The 21,685-nt window shown below is 37.6% G+C and overlaps 1 protein-coding gene across 1 annotated transcript; it reads left to right on the forward strand.

Annotated features, from left to right (window-relative positions):
- Positions 1–234: 234 nt before the first annotated feature.
- On the forward strand, positions 235–20,292 carry trpa1b (transient receptor potential cation channel, subfamily A, member 1b; the record flags this gene model as incomplete). Its single annotated transcript, XM_079260150.1, has 27 exons — positions 235–330; positions 2,549–2,711; positions 2,907–3,082; positions 4,534–4,641; positions 4,794–4,902; positions 5,414–5,559; positions 6,328–6,464; positions 8,476–8,524; positions 10,918–11,017; positions 11,125–11,225; positions 12,425–12,600; positions 13,726–13,890; positions 14,076–14,190; positions 14,426–14,592; positions 14,905–14,995; positions 15,143–15,202; positions 15,291–15,383; positions 16,434–16,504; positions 16,597–16,753; positions 16,884–16,973; positions 17,077–17,246; positions 17,366–17,495; positions 18,057–18,239; positions 18,328–18,396; positions 18,480–18,581; positions 18,684–18,802; positions 20,079–20,292. The coding sequence occupies 27 exons, from the start codon at positions 235–237 to the stop codon at positions 20,290–20,292; spliced, it is 3,357 nt and encodes a 1,118-aa protein (XP_079116276.1).
- Between the last annotated feature and the right edge of the window lie 1,393 nt (positions 20,293–21,685).

A 21,685-nucleotide genomic window follows, 5' to 3' on the forward strand; every position in this document is an offset into this window, starting at 1 on the left:
GAATGCCCTTCTGGGTAAAGACAAAGTCATTCGGGCAACATGGGAGGGAAAACCTATGGCTGGGGGTGGTATTTGTCCTCTTCATAACAGTAATCTTCAGATTGTTAAACGCCGTTTTGGCATTTTACCTTTAACTGCTGCTGTCACATGTATTTTTGTGTGTAAAAGCGTGTGTGTGAGGTTTATGTCTTAACTGATGTGTCATTGCTGTCATTACAGATTGTCAGCTAAGGAATGAACTTCAGCAGGGATGTGGCCCGGCAGACCAGCTGTTATACATATGTGATGGAGGATGAAGATGTTTCCATTTCAAACCTAAATGCAGTTGAGGTGAAAAAATAAGTTTTCTCTTTTTATCCCTAAATTTAAATGTGTAACTGATTATTGGTCCATATAAGGCACCTTAGGAAATGTTGTTTAAATATTTACTAATAGAGAGTGTTTAAGCATTGTGAACCCTGTGGAAGTAGTATATAAGCTAAAACTCACAACATACTTTTGCAAATGCACTTTTACTTATGTAGTCAGAAATTAACTTCACATCAGCATGTGTGGTTGTGTAAACATGCAACTTAAACTTAAACTTGACCTCTCCATAAAATGTGCTTTGGAAATTCTTTATTTTGTTTAAAAAAATCAAATTAAACTAAACTATGTCTATGACTTGAATGCTGAATAAATGAATCAATGGAAGTCTAAATCTTAGCCTTGAAAAGGGAACAAACACCTAAAAAGCTTTACTAAGACGGTTCTTTTTATTGTAATGAAGTCTAAAAATTCATGTTGTTTTTTTCTTTTTCTTTGTACTTTCAGCTATTTACATTGTATAGCGTTTGTAGAACATTTGACAGGCATTTCAAAGGTGCAGTTTGCTGTTTTGTTTTTTTTTTGTTTTGTTTTGTTTTTTTTTTCCAAACAGCAAAACAGAACATTTTCTGTGTGTTGACTTATACATTTGGTACTGGGGAAGTGCATGCTACTTCTCAGTCTATATTACTGTTACACTGAGTAATTAAAGAAAAATAGTCTATTCTATTGTTAGGTCACCAAGTATGCAAATGTGTAGCTAAATAAATTAATCTATTAATAAATGAATGACTGGATTGACCCTGCATACCTGAATGCACTGGGTCTGCATTGAAATAAATGGTTATAAAAACAAGGAATGGATAGTTGCACTGAAAACTGTCTACATTTCCGAAAACCTTTCAAAAATCTACTAAATACATTTTTCAAGGAGTTTATTTCTTGCTGAAAGGCAGTGGGATACTTTGACTCTTCACCGTGTTAAAACATGGGTCTGCTGAGTCTGGACAAAAAAAATCTACTGAAAGATGAAAGGAATAGTATTTTGTACACTCAGTGTCATAAAACAAGGTTTAAAACTATTTTGTGCTTTCTGTGGACAGATTTATTTATTCTCATACAGTCTCAAAAATAGAGGTACAAGATAAGGACATTTCTGCACCTATAGGTACATTTTAAAAAAATGTTCTCTCAAAAGTACAATACTGGTCTTTAAGAGACCAGAAACACACCTTCAGAGTATGAAAAAAGGTTCAAAGTGACATAAAGTACAAATTTGTACCATTTTAACCATAAGGGTGCCTGCAGCATTGAAAAATGTTTGTCATGACAAAAACTAGTGTTAGCAGCAGTGCTATGATTTTAATTTAAAAAAAAAAAAATTAAAAGTCGCCTCAAAAGAAATGTATTGTTTATACGGGTTTAGACCCACAAAGGTGGAGAAAAAAAAACTATTGCAGCTGTAATGTTACAAACTAGAGCAGAGTTGAGTGATGACAGTAGTACTACTTAACAGTCATTTACTACACCAGACAATGAAGGTCAGATGCTGCAAACTAAGTGTATGTCTGGTCAGTATTTTGAGTTTTTGAAGATTATTTCTAGATTAAAGACAAGATAATATTGCTAGGTGGAATGGACCAGGCCTAATGCTGTGGAAAACATAAAAAAAAAAAACAACTTGATAAGGTGAGGTTGAACTTGATAAGGTACAAAAATAGACCAGAACTGAAGGGTACAGAAATGTCTCTCAAAAGAGTACACCCCCAGCGACAAGCATTTGTACCTTTTTAGGTACAAGCTGGTACCTCTATTTTTGAGTGTGTATGAGAACAAGAGAACAAAAGAACGTGTTTTCACAGCATTTATTCAAACTTAAAAGTATTAATCAACATAAATAAAAAAGGGCTGCTAGGAGGTAAATTAGCTGCTATTTTATAAGAACTGCTGCTGTTTAAGAGTTAACTAGCAAATTATTTTCACATTGAATTCATACATTATATTGATATTCTTATTCTTGTGTTTGTCAAGAAATTTAATTTAATCTTTAGAACAAATTTAATCTTTGTTTAATCAGGAAACAGGATAATAGAACATTTTAATTATCTTTTTCCTGTCTTGACCAAGACACAGAGCAGTTAATAAGTAATTTCTAAAAAGCCAATACAAACAATGAACAAACAGAAAACTGAGACACCAGAATCATAATCGGTGTCATAATGCAATAATTACACCTTTGTAGTTGGCAGAGAGGGGTGACCTGGCACTCCTGGAAAACCTGGTGAGGAAGAACCCAGAGGTCTTGAGTGAGAAAGATGAATGTGGAGCCAGTCCCCTCCATCATGCCGCCGCAGGGGGCCATGTCAACCTCATTCAATTTATCACAGCTGTCTTAGGCTCACAGGGTAAGCACACCTCTGTCATGGATCATTGCAGCTTTTTTTGTTTTTTTTCAGGAATCACCATAGCTTTCTCTTAAAGTTCCCTTCTGGAATATTTGATTGTATCTGCTGCACATAGGAGACGTCAGCATCTAGATGCATTTGCAACTGTGTGCAGGCTATGTGTGTATTTGCATGTGTTAGTTTGTCATTTCACAGTGCTGAACAGCTGTGATGAGCAGGGTAATGTACCCCTACACTGGGCTGTCGAGAGAAACAAAGCAGATAGTTGCAGGGCTCTTTTGGACCTGGGAGCTGACCCCAACATCCTCAACACGGCCCTCTTGTCCCCTCTGCACCTGGCTATCAACCTCAGACACAACAGCCTTGTGGCGGTGAGAAAGCTGAGCATGCCTCGTTGATGTAAAGTGTACCGTATGTAAAACATGTTCGCTCTTGTGTCTCCTCTCGCTCATCATTGTGGGGGAATTTTGACCCACTCTGCTTTACATTGATTCAGCTCACTGACGTTCATCATCATTCATTTATACACAGCTGTCCCACAGCCTCACCATAGACCTGAGCTATTTGACTTGGTCCCACGATGGCTGTAGTCCTGCATGTTTTCAATGACTCCACGCTCCAACGCACCTGATAGTTCTGCGATAGACCTTTAAATGATTCCAAAAACACACTTGCAACACCTTCATTCTTTTCCCTTTTTGGTTTTTTTTTTAATCCATTCTGTGCTGTGTGGATCATCACTCTGTTGAAGCTCTTTCTTCCAAGCTTTCGTATAGATGTCAGACAGATGGCTTCATATGAGAATAATTGATGTACACAGGTGTGTTTGTAGAGGTTCTGTGGCAAAAGAAGCCAAAATCATCACTGTGTCCCCACTGTAGCAAAATAAAAGTGATATTTGAAAGTTTTGACAAACATTTGCGATTTGCAGGTGTTGCCATTGAACAGTGTTTAGCGCTTTGGCCTCAAGTCTTATAAAATCTTGTTGCTCTTGTGAAATTAAAAAAAAATAGCTGTTATTGCAATGTATGTGCCACGTAGCGTTATTTTGTCTTGCTGCGGAGAATTCTACGGATTTTCTAAGCTTTTCTTCCTCATTTTCTTTTCTAAATCTCTGAAAGTTGCCGTAGTTTGTTCCGCACCGCGCCATCTTTAGTGGAAATAAACTGCTCATGACCCACCATGTCACGTCCGATGACGCATAAATGTGAAAAAAAAGTGTTTCCATTGCACTTTTGCAATATGGTTCTGTATTAAAACATCTGAAAAACCACGTCATGAGAGCGTAAAAACTTTGTAGCAATATTTAAGACTTTTTTCAAAATGTAGGTGTTTCCTTTAGCATTTTTTTATTGTGATATTTAGTTTTTGCACACTTCTAGGTGTAAAAGGAATGCACCTAGTGTTTAACAGGGTTGACCCACATGCTGTGTTTTGGTTCCACTAAACATGACACCGTATTTTACAGTCAAAGATCTTCTGGGATTTTCTTTGTCTAAAGGACATAGTTGTTTTGTGGTCTGCTTAGATGGCTAAACAAATAGACTGTTCCAAACAGGATCTAGCCTGCAAGTTCAGCCTTTTCCAAGTTTAGTCTTCAACATTTTAAGTACAACCTGTAGAGATTGAGGATCTGGGATCTTTTTGCAGTTTCTCAAAGGAAGCACTGTCTGACATTTGGGGTTAAATTTTCTGGATGTTCATTCATGGGACATTTGCAGGTGTTCATGCGTCAACCGATTGGTAGCTGCGATGAAATGTTTAGAGGAAAAGCAAAAATCATGACAATGTAAAATTTTTTCTTTATTTCTGCACCCTACAGCTGCTTTTGTCCTACAACGCCACGAACGTCAACCTACAAGGGGACCTTGGAAACACACCACTGATGTTGGCCTGCTCCCTCAATAACTGTGAGGCTCTCAGCATGTTGGTGCGTACATTAAGACTAAATGTCCATGTGAACAGTACACACATACAGTTCCTCACCTTTGATTGACAGCCAGACCACTGCAGCCTTGCATCTGAAACAGCTTTGTCTCCGTTTGTCTCTCTCCTCCTCCTCCATTCTCCTGTTGGCCACAGATAAAGCATGGAGCAAAGCTTTGCCAACAGAACAAGCTTGGCCATTTTGCCATGCATGCTGCCGCCTTCGCAGGCGCGAAGAAAGCAATGGAAGTCATTTTGAAGGCTGGTATGACAAAAGCAATGATCTATCATCAAAAGTTGAGAGTGCTGACAATAATGAAATCATTTTACAAGGCCAGGCAGAACATTAAGCTGATAGATAACAAGAGTTCACCTTAGCCCCAAGGAAGATCTTGGAAAAAAAAAAAAGACTTGTAGTTTTAATGCAGACAGACTGCCTGTATGCTTATCCACAGTGGGAGGTCTGCTTGGTTAATTTGGAGCTGTAGGAGGATGTTTAGTATGACTACAAAATATTTATTATGGTTTCATTTCTAAGCAAAAGAGCTCCTTGGTGCAGTATGGAGTTTCAGCTGTTTGGGTTTTAACAGACAACCCAGCTTGAATGTAAATGATTACTCATTTCTTGCTCTGCCAAAAGAACAAACAGAAGTAAAACCCTCATGTAAAAGTCAAATGAGGAGAAGCTTATGAGAAACTTTTATTACGAGTCTTATATGAATCCAATATAATATCAATATTGCACAAGAGTTTATTTAATTCTCTTCTGCTGGCAGGAGAGGAGTTTGGCCATGCTACAGTGTCCCACATCAACTATTTAGACAAGTCCAATAGCAGCCCGCTCCATCTGGCTGTACGTGGTGGGAATATCGAGACCATCCGTCTCTGCATTGCTACTGGGGCAAAAATAGACCAGCAACAGGTACTCACATCACAAAAGACAGCCAATGAATCTCTTTGCTAACATGCAAAGATTGACGCTTTCCATAAACAATTCACAAGGCCAGACATTCATTTGGTTATTGCCACTGTTTTTTCCTGTCACATATACTAATAACACATATTAATAACTAGAAACTGCAGCTGTTCCTATCCATCTTCCATTAATCTTTGTCAGATTTGCATTTTGTTTGTTTTAAACAAAAATGATTTGCCTACACCCGTGAAGCGTTTTTAGCAAAAAGACCTCCGTATTTCTCAGCTTTTAGAACACGTCAGTCTTATCACACCCATCTGGGACTGATGGTTATGTCTAGCCCTGGGCTACTGGCCAGAGCTACAGCAGGAATAGTGAGTACAGTAATAGCTTGGGTTGGCTAAATTGATACAAATTACCTCCACTTACACTGTGGAGCAGAGTGGAGTGATCACTGGCGTCCTCCTGCCAGTCTTGGTTATCTCATTAAAGGCTTGTGTTACAGTCCTTTGTGTTCAGCCTGCCAGTCTGGGAATTACTCTGTACTGGGAAACTGTGGAAGAGTACAGTATGTGTTTAAGGGAACGCATGATATTGTTGGTTGTGTGCATGCAAATTCTGCATATGTGTGTATTCCACTTTGTTTAGCTTGGTGAGAGTAAAAGTTGATGGATACACATTATGTATAAATTTATATTTATCTAATACATATATTGATATATGTTCATTATTCATTCTTCATCATATGCAATGTGTCAATATTTTGTGGTTTAGAACGATCGATCCACACCACTTCATTTAGCTTGCACACAGGGGGCTACAGAGGTTGTTAAATTGATGCTCTCAACTGTTGACCAAGTAGGAGATATCATCAACCTAAAAGATGGAGCCAACCAAACTCCACTACACAGGTAGGATTCCCCTTGTTTTACCCAAAATAGTGATTATCTTGATTAATATCTAATGTTTGAATTCTCTGTGATGGACTGGCAACCTTTCCTGTGTGTACCCTGCCTTTCGCCCAATGTTTGTTGGGATAGGCTACAGCTTCCCCGTGACCCTGAATTGGACTTAGCAGATAAAAAAAATGGATGGATGTGTTTGAATGCTAGTGACACTTAATACTAATATTAACCAACCCCAGGATTTGAGATGATGTTGGCATGGTGGGAAATCCAGATGAATGTGTGATCACTTCACTGAGATTACTGAGCAAATGAAGTTTATTGTGCGAGAGGGCAAGATTAAAATTTATTTATTCAAAATGGAGTCAGAGAAGATTGGCTGTATCTGGTAGTGGGATAGAACCTATTTGCAAACAAGTAAATATAAAACTTCTGACTTCACAACTTCCTATCCAACGGATCTCTTCTTTTCTCTGCCTTTTATTTGCACGCCCTCTTTTCTTCCTATCATACCCTATCTTTCTTTGCACACATCCACGCCAATTCAGTTCTTTTTTCTCCTCAAACTATTCAGCCTGAGTGGCCCATCCGATGTGCTCGTACATAACCCTGTCCATGCTTGTCAGTCTCAGGGTATCTATCCATTAGTGGCACATCTCCAACTCATATAGCATCCTATTACTGCTCTTACTACTGTCCTTTAAACCTTCCTTCTCTTAGCTAGTACCTTCCTGTTGTATTTTTATCTTCCTTGAACAGTTGACCCCAATTATCTCAAATTGCTACTCTTACCCCTGATACTCTTTGCACCCTTTACTCTTCCACTATTCTTCTTTCCATCAATGCTTTACTTCTACTTTTCTCATGCAGTCACACTTTAAAGAACAACCAAGTGGTTATAAAAAATATTCATTCAATAAATAGAAAGTCATATTTTAATCTATGAAGATGTTTTCTTAAATGAGCGAAGTTTAAGCAGTTTTGGTGTCTACACCACAGCCAAATGACAACGGTAAACAACATGGATGTTCTTTTTATCCTGTGCTTGGGGTTTATTTTACTTTACAGCTGAATTCTTACAACATAAGTAAGATCACAGAATATACATGAAGCCATGTGCCTCAGCACACCGACCAGACGAACAACGTTCTGTCATCCGGTTTGGACAGAACCGAGGAGGATGTTTTATATCAGCATTAAATAACTTGAGTTTTCATTGTTGGATTAGGCAACATAGTCATTATTATATGACTTTGTTGCACTCAATCTTGTTTGACTATTTGAGATAAACATCTCACTTAAGTCAATATGTAATAACTGCAACTATATTATTAGCTTGCTTTATCAGTGCAAAGAACAATTAACTGCACTGAATAACAACTGTAAAATTGTTGTAAACAGGCTTTATACAAAGCAAGAAATAATCATTAGAAGATAAGCTTTAATTGGGGACAAAAATGTCAGCGTAATTATGTTATAAATACATAATTGCTCTTCTCATAATGTTTCTCATAAATTTCACATAAAAGTTATATGTGTTGGCACAGACAATATAAGAGTAAAAGATTATAGTCCTTTCTATATAGTGGATTTATATTTTGATCACACAGCAATGACATGCTGGAAAATACTCATATTAATCTGACCAGTATAATGTCTAATCCCCGATCTCTATCCCAACAACTTTGTTCCCCTCTATTTTGGGACACAGGGTTTGCAGACATCTGGATAACCAAGTATTTTTTCAGTCATTCATTCAGTTGTGGAAATTATCCACGAGCCTCTGAAAACGCAGAACATTGCCAGACTTTGGGGAATTAATGTACGTCAGTAAAAACCCACTACAATCCTGAAGATAAAACATGTAACCACAAAGGAAAATCTAGCTGTTATATCATGCTCTGACAAAGCAGAGTTGGAATTTAATCAACCTTGTTCATCATCCGACTGTATGACTAAGACTTTGGCTCTCCAAGTCGTGTGCGCTGGTTTACAGCACATGTGTTTACTTTTCCAGGGCTACAATATTTGACCATGCGGAGCTGGCGGAGTACCTAATTTCTTTGGTAAATAAGACACACGTAAACATACATGAATGCCCTACACATCTGCTAGTCACACGGAAATACCCTGCTTTAATGTCAAGGATCATGTTTTCATTCTCTGGTCTTAATAGCACGAAACTGCAATGGAAATTCCATCTTATTTTACTTTTGTGATTTCAATCCCTGCAAAATATTGTTTAAATTGCTTGTTCTACTGCTGAGTTCGTTCAGCAGAATAAACAACTTAATATGTGTTCCCTTTACTTTAATTACTCAATGTTTGCCTTTAAAAAAACACTTTTCAGCTTGATAAATGTTCAAGGTGATGCCAGTAGTTTTCAGACCATCTGTCACCATCTGTTGGATGAAAACTGTTTTAACAGTAATATTTTGCTAAGAAGGGACTAAAGTCCAAGTTTAATTCATATAAATTAATTCCATTAGCAAACAAGAGATAGGAGAGGACGAAGGAGGTGGTGGTGGGTGGGTAGGGGGTGGGTGGGCATAGGGGCGAGGGTATTGTCTAACACAGCAGTAAACAAAGAAAAATCTGAATCTGCTCTTTGATTTTTTTTTTTTAACTATTTACTTATTTTTTGCTTAAATGCATATGTGAGCAACTTCACCATTTTTCTGAACATCTGGTTCATTATTATGGGGTGTTGGATACTGGGACAGAAACACCCTCTGTCCAGGACCACTCTCGCATTATCAAAGCAAGCAGCAGTTGTTTCCTGCTTAACCTTTGTTTTATTTTACAAAAAAAATGTTTTAAATAGGTAAACCCCTGTCTGTGTGAGAAATAGAAAAAGATCTGGCTGCTGAGTGCCAGATCTACGAAAATAACAAACTGGTAGTTTGCTGAAACCTGATTCACTATAAAACTGTTAATACATGCATTAAAATAAACCAATTATCACGTTTACAAAAGTATTTAGCGAGGATGTCATTTTATTGTTTCATGTGGAACAAGTTATTTTAAAGGCATGTTTTTTTCCAACTTGTTTGCATATATTCATTTTTGATTATGAGGGGAATAAATGATTTAAGACAGTATCCAGGAGTCTATTTCTGCAGTATATGAACATAAAAATGATTTTGAATTCAGCAATCAGGATACACGCATACAAAAAAACAGTCTCTGAGCAAATGAAGTTAAAGATGGCACTTAAACAAACTTAGGAGTAGCATTAACAGTCAGGGTTACCACAAAGTGCAAACCAAGATGCAGTAAATCTAAATGAAAGTCTTCAAAAAGTACAAACACTGGAACAGTACTCCCATGCAATATGCAGTCTGCCAAGACTACTGACTTACTCAGCTGATTGGCAAAAGGATGCGTTCAGCCATCACTGTGCATGCAGTCATGCAGAAAATCACAGTTTTTCCAGTTTAAGAGTTTGACAAAGCAACTGATCCTGAGCAGCTGTTACCTTAGCATCCCTATCATAATTTCATCCCGATTCTACAAACTGAGAGATTAAAAATATTTCCTTTTTTTTCATGTTTGCCTTTTCAAACTTATCCATTTTGAATTATATTTACGTATAAATTTTCATGCAAAAGAAGCTTCTCTCCTCTCAGCTGGTCGCCTTTAGAAGATGCGAGTACTGTAAAAGGGGCCTTACTGGAGTCTTAGGAGTGGCCATTAAGTACAAATTCACTTAATGTCCACTCACATATTAATGTGGAAGAAGCCCAGGATTAAACCTGCATGCTCTAGGTGAAAAAGTCAGATAATTTGCATAGGAGAATATCACAGAGCAGCAGCTTCTTGGTTGTGTTATAACGTTTTTATTTTTAGCACTCTGAATGATATAATGTTTGGTTGAGTAAGGCGTGCCAAGCTTAAAGTTTGGGAACCATGTTCATGCATTTTGGGATCATATCCCAAAATCTTGCACATTTTAGCGGGGTTGAGTTTGTGTAAACTGTGATAGCTTCCTGGATTAGTGTTTTGTTTATCCTCTTTTTTCTTGTCTAGCAAGAACTTCTGAAGGATTTCTCTCACATATTTTCTTTTTTGACTCCATGTAATCTCTCAGCAGATGCTCAAATATCCAAAGTGACTTAGAAAACAGTAAAGCAGCAGCATTCGGGACTTTGAATCCCCGCCTTAAGCAATGTGCAATATCTTTTTAATTACAATAACAAAGCCAGGTTTTTAATGAGTAAGAGGGAAATGCATGTATTTAGCAGTGTTTTAGAGAAGTTCTTGGACACAAATAGTACAGAAATTTTTCAAAGGTAAAAGCTGAACAATTCATAAATAACATTCTGCACACATCACATTGAATACACACACGTGAAAACACGTGCACAATACAAGTCAAAGGGTACACAAATAAAACTACCACAATGGTTTTTAAAAATGACCAAGGTAATGTTGAGATAGCAGTGTGTTGTCTCTTCAGGGTGCAGATCTCAACAGCACTGACTGTAAAGGAAACACCCCCTTGCTGTTGGCCACCTTCTGTGGAGCATGGAAAACTGTAGCTTTGTTGCTGTCAAAGGGTGAGCTGTAATGCTGTGCATCATAACTCGTAATACTTCTGTCATTTTAAAACGTTTGATTGTGCTAAAGTTTTACAAACTGTATGCATATGCTGGTGTCTTTTAAGGGGCTGATGTTACTGCAACAGACAAATGTGGCTGCAACTTCCTTCACCTCGCCATTCTGCAGCCCAAAGGCCTGAAAAATCTCTCAGAAGAAGTGTTGCAGGTAAACTCAATAACTAGTTTGTAGCTTTATAAATTAATTTGTGTTGCCTGGACAAAAATGTCATTATGATATTGGAAATTAATTAGTGCACTGTCCTTGATCAATTTGCCTTGAGCTCCACTGCGAGAGGCCACTTGCATTGAAAGCAAGCTAATGAAAACCACTGCACTCTCAAAGCCCATCAATGTTAAAATATGTAAGGCTTTCCCTAAAGTATACAAAATTCCACTGATTTTATAACTAGATAACCGGTGTAACAGTCTATTACTGGGACATAGAGACTCTGTGTATCTGTGTATAAGTTGGGCAGATATATGAAATATATGTACAATATGAAATGCTATGCAAGTGATGAAACCCTACGTGAAGTTTAGAATAGTACAAAAACAATGAATAATGCAGTCCTACTGTGATGGCTGGATGGTGCAGCATTGAAAACTGACATGTTCATCTTAAATTGAGTCTTTTGAAAATCAAACGAGATATCTGGACTTTGTGGTTTGTTAAATGAAACACTGGAGAATAATGCTTGTTCTAATGTGGAAGTGCACATATCTATCATATTTTCCTCCTATAACCCTTTGGGATATATTAAGAATCCCTATGTGGCTATTTTTATTTAATATATTTTACATCTATGATGGCAGTGCACTAGTAAAGCTTGAATATTTTTTATATGCTGCCATCCAGTTCATGTCTTTTTAGGTAAAGGCATGTTTATATTACCAAAACAATGCATAATTTATATTCTGCAAATGTTAGAGTGCACCAAAATGGCCTTTCTGCAGTCCAGAACTGTGACCCACTCTCAGAATTTAGCTTTAATTTGAAGAGAAGTGACAAAGGAGACCTCAAACTGTTGAACACCTGTAGTTAATAATAGTTGTACAATGATTGCATTGCATTGCAAAATTGCAATGTGTCCAAAGTTTTCTTAGTTTAACTTATCTTAAATTCAAAGTGAATAAAAGAAATGTGAACATTTAACAGTATTGTATTTTGTTTTGTTTTTTTTCATTTCAATTTTCAAATAATTTGACATGAAATGACTTAAATATGTTATTTTTCATTTGGGATTTTACCAAACATCCCAGCCTTTGTGTGAAAGACGTTAAATAAAGTTATTTATTTACATGCAGATTGTCATTAACTTTGTGCATGAACATAATATTTTTATCATTTATTGTTTGTGATTCCAGCAAAACAATGTGAAGGAATTGCTGAGCTGTGAGGATAATGAGGGCTGCACCCCGCTGCATTACGCCTGCAGGTTGGGGATTCATGACTCAGTGAAGAACATGCTAGGCCTCTCGGGGCAGGTTGGCCTCGCATGCAAGTCCAAGGACAAGAAGTCTGCTCTGCACTTTGCTGCTCAGTAAGTTTGATTGGTCCCTGAGGGCAGGACTTTCCATACCATTGATCCACAAACACCGGTTTGACCTGGATTTTAATAACTTTAACTTTCTTTAAAAACTTTATATGTTGTCATTTTGACAGTGGACAGTATTAGCTGAGGCATCCACTCTGTTCCTTTGTTATCACTGATATTCTACAGCAATTTGTATTTAGTGGCTACAAGGGCTTCCAGAATAACAGAATTAAATTAACAGTGCACAAATGAAGAAATCTTACAAGTGTGAAAGTGTATGCATTCAACATTGTTGTTATTGATTTTTCTATCGGAATCAACCATTTCCTTCCAGCAAGGGGGAGAAAAAGAACATATTGTAAAATAATACTTTTACTCCTGTCAAACCTCATTTCCTCTCCGCACATGGGCCACTCTGCAGATACAGTGTGTCTCTTGTCTTTTTAAAACCTTTAAATACAAAGAAAGACTGTTGTTAAAACACAGTAGGACCATGTTGTCATACAGAATTCAGCAATCCCAGTCATTACTGGTATTTACTTAATTATTTTCTTCCCTAAGGGATAAAAAAAAAAAAAAAACATATTGGCATGCTTTCATCCAATGAAAATAATCACTACATATGACAAACAGCAGCAAAAAGCAGCTTGACATGAGGTGTATGTAGAAATCTACATGCTTTTTAAGCTTTCTTTCAGGTTGTTTATGAATAATTCTGTCCCAGAACATCTTTTCAGTGGCAAAGTTTGCTGCTGCAAGACATGATATGCATAATATTTGTGAACGAGTCATGAAAATGTTAAAGGTCTAGTGTTGATGATGCAGTAACATATACATTGCAACCAAATAAATAGAGCAGATGGAGACTTTTAATTGCACCCATGTGTACATTTATGATAAAAAGCTGTTTGAATCTGCAATTTTTAAGGCTGTTACTTTACAGGTCCAGCTTCGAAATGCTCAAGTTTGATGCTGATTGGCTCTTTTATTTTGTTGTTCTTGATGTTTTTCTGTCAAAAAAAGGACCACACTGTAACATCTTTCTGTGCTGCGGCCACTGCAGTTTAGAAAACAGAAGACTGAAGAAACTTTTCTCAAGTCAATATCTCTTCTATCTTCTTCTTCTTTAAGATATGGGCGAATCAATACCTGTCATAGGTTATTGGAGACTATCACAGACTCACGCTTGCTAAACGAAGGGGATGAGCGGGGCCTGACACCTCTCCATTTAGCTTCAAAAGGGGGGCACACTAAGGTGGTTCAGCTGCTGCTACGTAAAGGAGCTTTGTTCCACAGGTAAACCTATACACATCGGTGTCCATACAGGGAACGTGTGTTTTTAAACATAAACACCAAGTCATAATTTAAAAGCACGTAATTATATATTATTTCTATATACCTTACTGTTAATCACCTGCACCTGCAGTTGATTTTTCAAAAAAATTAAAAGAAAGAAAATAATTTCTTTATTTATTTGACAGTGATTATAAAGGATGGACTTGTCTGCACCACGCTGCATCTGAAGGCTACACACAAACAATGGACATCCTACTGTCTGCCAATGTCAAGTTACTGGATAAAACTGATGAGGATGGGGTAAAACTGTTCCTGTTTTCAAATTCAAGTCTAGCAATATCCATTTTTTTTAATTTTGCATGATATACAATTTTTTCTATAAGGCAATTTTTAGACTGGCCTACCCTTTTTTTATGGATACACTGAAAAAGATTAACATGGAAAAAAAATCTGCAGAGTAACAACCAGCAGCAGTCCTGAATTACGCAGTTATGGAATAAATGCAGAGTCTCTTTTCATATTGTTGACTTGCCAGAACACTGCACTCCACATCACTGCAAGAGTGGGACATGTAGCTGCAGTCAAGCTGTTGCTGGCCAGAGGGGCAGAATTCATCTTAAACAAGAATTATACGTCATTCCTCCATGAAGCGGTGCAAAATGCAAAGAAAGAGGTGGTCAATGCTGTGATTGACAGTGACAGGTATGTTATTGATACATATGAAAAGAAGGAAACATGCTTTTATAATGTGTGTTAAAATATTAAGATTTCTCAATGGTTGCTGACAGTCCGATATGTTTAAGGTTGTGTGTTTAGTTTAAGGAACCAGATTGATTTTTTATTATGTTAAAAAGATATGTAGTTAATTCCCTCAATTGGAGTTATGGTTGCTGGAATTACACATGACCATCACAGCTGATCTCTTAAGCAAAACCGTTGGGATGCACCAAGCCGTATTTTATTTATGACACACTTCAGTGGCTTTAAGATTCATTTGAGTTTCTCCTCTTCCAGATGTGACGAGGCCATGAAAGAATTCATTCCAGGCACTAACCAGCGGTGCCCCATACTAGATATGATTGAGTTTCTGCCTGAGACCTGCAAGGTTTGCTACTGACAAAAAAAAGAAATCATAAATCTCTGCACATAGTGATTATAAGTCACAGCTTTGTGTTATGTAACCTGTTCTCTGATTGAGCACTGAGCAAAGATGTAAAGCTTTATTACTGCGATTTGCAACTTTCTTCAACAGCACCTCCTGGACCGATGCGTGAGGGAGTCTGATGATGACCACAACAGTCCTGACTACCATGTAATTCATGCACAAGCTTTACAATCAAAGCATTAAACACATTTTTACTGTCTGTCTATCAATAACCTATATTTTTTTTCTGGCGTAGATTGAATACAATTTCAGATGGCTTCAGGCTCCTATTTCAACAAAGAAGTTAACTGATGAGTCCTTGAAGGTTCAACCACTAGCTGCAGTCAACGTAAGCAACTTTTCACCTCAAATTTAATTTAGGTGCAATGGAATGCTAATATTTCACTCCCCTGTGATTTATAAGCAGTCAGATTTTATGTTAGTCACGCATCGCTCCCTAATTAAGCTCTGTAGACTTATCCACTCATTCTCATAGGCACATCTGACCAGGGTTTGCCAGTTCGGTCTTCAGTGATCTTTTTTTTTTGTCGTTATTGTTGTTGTTCTCATATTGTTGTGGTTTAGTCAAAAGAGACTTTACCTTTCCAGTGCAGGTAAGTGAAAAGGCATAATCCTCCAAATCCCCAGACACCGTTTAACACAAGCTAATGATGAAGGTGAAAACGACACTTTGTGCTTTTTTTGAAAGCAAAATTCTGACTATAATGTGACCTTGGATTGTACCTGCTTTGGCTAACTTTAAAAGAAAAAAGAAAAACATATTTCTGCTTTAGCCTTCCATCTTTGCCATTATAAATGAAGGTATACTTAAAGAAGAAGACTGAACTGAAACAGTGTGGACAAACAGTTGATCAAGCTTTTCATGAAAGGCCTCTGCACACGTCATTTATGTACGGATGGGTTTTTACACCTTCACTGATCAGAAAGTACTGAACAAAGTCACACAACCACTCATTAGTAAGTTTCAATATAATCCCATAGTATGCACAACTGCAATGTCCAACAACAACAACTGAATTAACAACTCATTGCAAGACATAGAGTGGATTAGTTTTAGCAGAACCACATAAACCTCAAACTGAATGTGATTAAAAAAATGTTTTTATCAAACATAAAGTATTCATAAATCTGATTAGTGGCCAAGTCTGCAGAGCCCATTAAGGCTGGACATTTAAGTGAAAGTACATTGTGTAATCAGAGTTGCATTGTCATCTGCACAGACACTACAAATTCATTTCTACAATGACATTGCTATAATTCATGCATTATATAAACAGATCTTTTACCAAGTGGTTGAACTGTCATCCTACACTTTGAATAACGGGATTGACAATACATGAATACTTTTAGATCTGCTCTTTTTTCACACTTTCTGCAGGCAATGGTGCAGTACAACCGAATTGAACTCCTCAACCACCCCGTCTGTAAAAAGTATCTGGCAATGAAATGGTGTGTACTCAGGAGAAGACAGCCATTCTTCTACAAATTTACACTAATTTTTTTATTCAAATTTTACACTCAAATGTTGTCTTTGTCCACAGGGTTGCTTATGGGAGCAAGGCTCATATGCTCAACATGTTTTTGTACCTGTTAGGGCTGTTGCCCTTCACCCACCTGATTGTGAGACTAAGACCGTCAATGAACAGCACTGAGACAGGCGGGCATGAAATCATCATGGTGCCTGTATCTTTCAGAGAGGTAGTTATAAAACAGCATTAGGAATATCTTTAGAATTAGCTATCTAATCAAATTATTTATTTCCATGGAGCTGTTAGAGCTTATCATTAAACCTTCCTGCTCCTGTTTGACCTTCGTCTTAATTTCCCAGCAAAGCGTCTTCCTGTCCTTCTGCATGGTGATGGTCTTCGTCATGAACATCTACTCAGTGGTGAAAGAAATAGTGCAGATGTCACAGCAGGTATTGTGTCAAAGAGTGTATGTCGTCATCTTCCCTAAATGCATTTACGTTGGGTTGTTTCAGTCTTTTTGACACGTTTTTGTCTGTTCTTTTTCCTCTCAAGCGCTGGAATTACTTCAGGGATTATTCCAATTTGGCTGACTGGTCATCAGCTGTTTTCTCCCTTGTGTTTGTCATTCCCCTCATGCTTAACATAGAGGGTTCTTTTCACTGGCAAGCAGGGGCAATCGGAGTTTTAAACTCCTGGATTGCATTTCTCCTTTATCTCCAGAGGTTGGTCCACTCTGACTTCAGTACTTTGCATGCATTCCAGCACAATGTTTTTGCTGTTGCACGATGCTCATGATGTTGAGATGGTAACCCCCCCCCCCCTCTTTTCCTTATTTCCCCAGGTTTGAGGGTGTTGGCATCTATGTTGTGATGTTTGGGGAGATCTTAAGGACGCTGGTCCGTATTGTGATGCTGTTTATTTACCTGATGTTGGCTTTCAGCCTGGCATTTTATGCCTTGATGCTTAACAAGGTAAGAGAAGACAGCAATGCTGGAAGTAAATACTACTTGCATTTCACATCAGCTTTGACAGTCATTTTATGGATGTTTTTGACTGATGTTAGAGGAAACATAATACTGTCTCAAATGCTGTGACTGGCCTCACAAATCCACTAAAAGCTCATTTATACTTGACTGCAGGCACCTGTAACATTTCTTATGCAGGTTTTTGACAAACAGGCAATGTTCAGACAAGGCTTTTGTGATTGTCTTAGTAATTAGAGAAAAACAATCTGCACATAACACAATAGCATGGCAGTTCAGAGCTCCTTGTCCCCCAAAACTCTCATAGCAATGGTAAACAAAACCTTCTGCACAAGCAGTAATTGTAATTTCTCAATGCCATCATTTGATATGTAGTATTTTGATTATTCTAAAATAAATATGGATTTATGTTTTTGCCAATCATGGCACTCTGTTTTAGTTTGCATTAAACATAGTGCCAGACATTTTGGAATGTGTTTTCAACATTTTGTGCTTTATTTGTTTGGACTATGACAAAATAAATCATTGGTATTCTGTTTATGTCACTAGAGGGAATTTAGCAGTGTTCCACTCTCAGTGATGCAAACCTTTGTGATGATGGTCGGGGAACTTAACTACCAGAGCAACTTCCTGGATGCGCTTCTAAAAAATGAGCTTCCCTTTGGGCTCATTACATATTTCATTTTTGTGCACTTTGTTCTGCTGATGCCAATCCTGCTGGTGAACCTGATGGTGAGCATCTCCTGAAAAACATTCAGCAAAATTTCTTTCGTATTTCCAGTGACAATTACTTTGTGGCATGTTTTTTTCTACATCATAGATAGGTTTAGCAGTTGGAGATATCGCTGAAGTTCAAAGGAATGCCGCCCTGAAACGAATTGCAATGCAGGTAAATGTGGATCTGATAACAATGTTCAAAAGATCATTTCTAATGAAGCGAAGCCAAATGAATAATTGAATTTCTTATCGTAGATCGATCTCCACACTGCTCTAGAAGATAAACTCCCATACTGGTTTATGAAAAGAGTCGACAAGCCATCCATCATCATCTATCCCAATCGCAAGTGCTCCCAGGTATATTTATTACCAAGTGAGAAATTGCAATGCACATGTTTTGTTTTTCTGACTCAGGTCAGTGAATTATTCTTTCATCATTAATGCTATGTACATCTGCAGCACTTCCTGATGCAATTCATCTCGGGCGAAGAGGAAAAAAACGAAGTCTGGAGTCGTCTAAAGTCTAAGTCACAAAGCTGCACTTTGCTTGAGAATGAACTGAAAAAGCAGAAGTCCAGGTAAAGCAAAAAAAAAAAAAAAGAAAAAAAAAGAAAAAAAGAGGGCTACTGAAGTCCTTGGTTTCTAAAGACGAAGAGTTCTTCTCTTTTAGCTGACTGGTGTAAATTTTAATGTTTATAAGTTGTTGCTGAAATATTTACACTTTGAGAGTTATTAAGAGTGCATGTGTGTCACCGATCAGTCCGCCCATCAGGTAGATTATTTCCACAAGTATGTTGTCCCGCCTGGCCGATAGATCCATGGTGCCATATCCAAGGTGTGAAATGATTTGAAACCGCCTGTAAAAAAGCATCAAGGCTGCGTTACAACTTCCTTGGAGGATTCCATATGGGGAAGATGGTAGAAGAATCCCAGAATCCGTTTCTGTAAAACAGGAAAAACCCTCTTTAAACAGTGGAGGTAGCTGCGTGTAGCCTTCAATCTCCTCTCAGTTTCACAACCATCCTAAACCATATCTACATGTCTGTCTAACTGCTAAAAACTTACAGGTAACTTAAATGAGCCACAGATTGAGCAGAAGGGTCACATGCACCAAATGATTCAAAGCTCATAAGCCTGGAACCATAAAGTGGAACTTCCCAACTTCCCATTGGTAGTGCAAAAGCTTTTTGTGAGAGATGAAAAAAAGAACCAAGAAAAGAAGCATGTTGAATTATTGCTATGTGGAAGATTGACACTACATCAGAGATGGGCATCTCCAGTCCCTCAGTGCCACAGTCCTGCAAGTGTTGGACATTTCCCTGCTGCAACACACCTGACACACATCAGACTTAATTAGTAGACATGTGCAGAGCTTGACATCAAACACTTCACAAGTCTGCTACTTAATTATCCATTGATTTGAGTCAGGTGTTTCAGCAGGATAACTCACAACAGGACTGTGGCTCTCGAGGACCGGAGTTGGCCACCACTACTCCACACCAAAGCACAACACAAGTACCATATAAATTATTACATTTTCCCTTTATTTATTTTTTATTATTCCCTAAAATCTCAAGTTTGCAAGTTCAATCCAAGATTAAGGAAAGATAATGTGTATAATTTGAAGCTTTCCCAACAAAAACTGTCGCAATGTTTAGGCTTGTTCAGAAGTAAATGTGGTGATGAGATTGTTATTGGTGTATGAGCAGCCCCTAGTGGTGACTTACTGTACTACATCCCGTAAGTATATTCAGGTATTTAGGAGTATAACTTGACTGTAAGTCTGATTGTGCTCAGCCTGATTGTGAATTAAACAATCACTAAACTATCAAGAATGGATGTTTTTCTCTGCAGGATGAAGGAGATGTCAGCCATGCTGGAGAAGCAGCACTGCCTCCTGAAGCTCATCATTCAGAAGATGGAGATCACTTCTGAGGCTGATGAGGTCGACGGACCTGTGAGCGTACGTGGCAACATGTGGCCCAGCTTGAGTCACAGCAAAGCGAAGGGCCACAGCACATCTCGGTGGGTCCCGCTCATTAAGGCCCTGGAGTCCAAACGCAAGTGAAGAAGTTAAAGGGAAAAAAAAAAATGCATCAATTATTCAGTTTTGCACAGTAAATTTTCACAACATATAAAGACACAGTAGATAAATTATAAAACAGTCATCAGTGTACTTAATTATGTGAAAACAGATAACCGGAATTCAATATTTACTCTGCATGCTGCAAACACTAAATGTAGTTAACTGACTTGTCTGACAGTTTTTCTCACCTCTTCGGCTCTTTTTTTGAGAAATGCTTTCTCGTAGTTCTTTATGATGTAAAGGCAGTTGTCACAACTACTTCATGAGACAATTCTCAGTTGTACAAAAAAGTCATTCAGTCATTCAGAATATTTACTAAACACAAAGCCAAAATGATAAACTGGTTTGTTGTCATGGGAGCTGCACTGGTCAAAAAGCGCAGAAACATAGTGTGTTTACTGTAATGAGAATATGTAGAGGCTTTTTCACATTTTAATTTTTGTTTGGCCTTTTATCAAACTACACTAATAAACAAGACAAATAACCACAACCTATTGTGCGTGTGTTTGGACTGCGGGACACATGGAGAAAGCCTGTGCATCCACAGGAAGAACATGCAAACTAAACAGAAAGACCCCACCTAAAGTCGAATCCAGGAAGGTTCTTGTTGTGAAGATAGGGTTAGAACGAGTAGTCATTCAAATTGTAAACAACTGAGCTAACTTTTAAAAAATCATGAGTGAAAGGATGTGCATCTTACCAAATGATTTATTGTTGTGAGCAAACTTAATGTTCTGATACTTCAGCATGCTGTTCTAAAATAAATAGCATTCAAGACTTGAGCCAGAGCAAATGAGAAGACTGTAACTCTGCAGAACTGAATACTAAGCACTGCTGCACTTGACTACTGGAATAATAGTGTTAGAGGTAATGAGTAACATTTGTTATTATATGCAGAAAAGATATCACCAGCTTTAACCACAAGTGACAATAGATATGTGCTTATCTGTGTTTGTTTATTTTTTTGTATTGTATGCATTGTTGCCTTGTGTCTGTCACAAACAGACTTACAGCCTGTGTAATCCTGTCATGTGTCTCTATGTGCAATATAGGAATCTTTCATATAACCTGTTTAATTTGTTTCACGCCACCAAATAAAACAAGATTTTAAACCTGAGGCTGAAGGTGGATCCTTTAAAATAACTGAATATGGAAGTTTTTGATTATTAGTCAAATTCTTATGGTCAGGTCTGCCAGCTTGCTAGCTGACCTGATAATATAGGAGGGTGAATACAGTAAACTGTCAGGTACATAACAAACAGCTGAACCATTAAATGTTTGTAGTCTCACAATTGAGATATAAAAGTGATATTATATTGAGCAGTCAACAAGTTAAATGACTTAATTACTGGCATGAAATATTAAAACCACTGTG

The sequence above is a fragment of the Telmatherina bonti genome (assembly GCF_933228915.1).
Source record: "Telmatherina bonti genome assembly, chromosome: 20".
NCBI classification, from domain to species: domain Eukaryota; kingdom Metazoa; phylum Chordata; class Actinopteri; order Atheriniformes; family Telmatherinidae; genus Telmatherina; species Telmatherina bonti.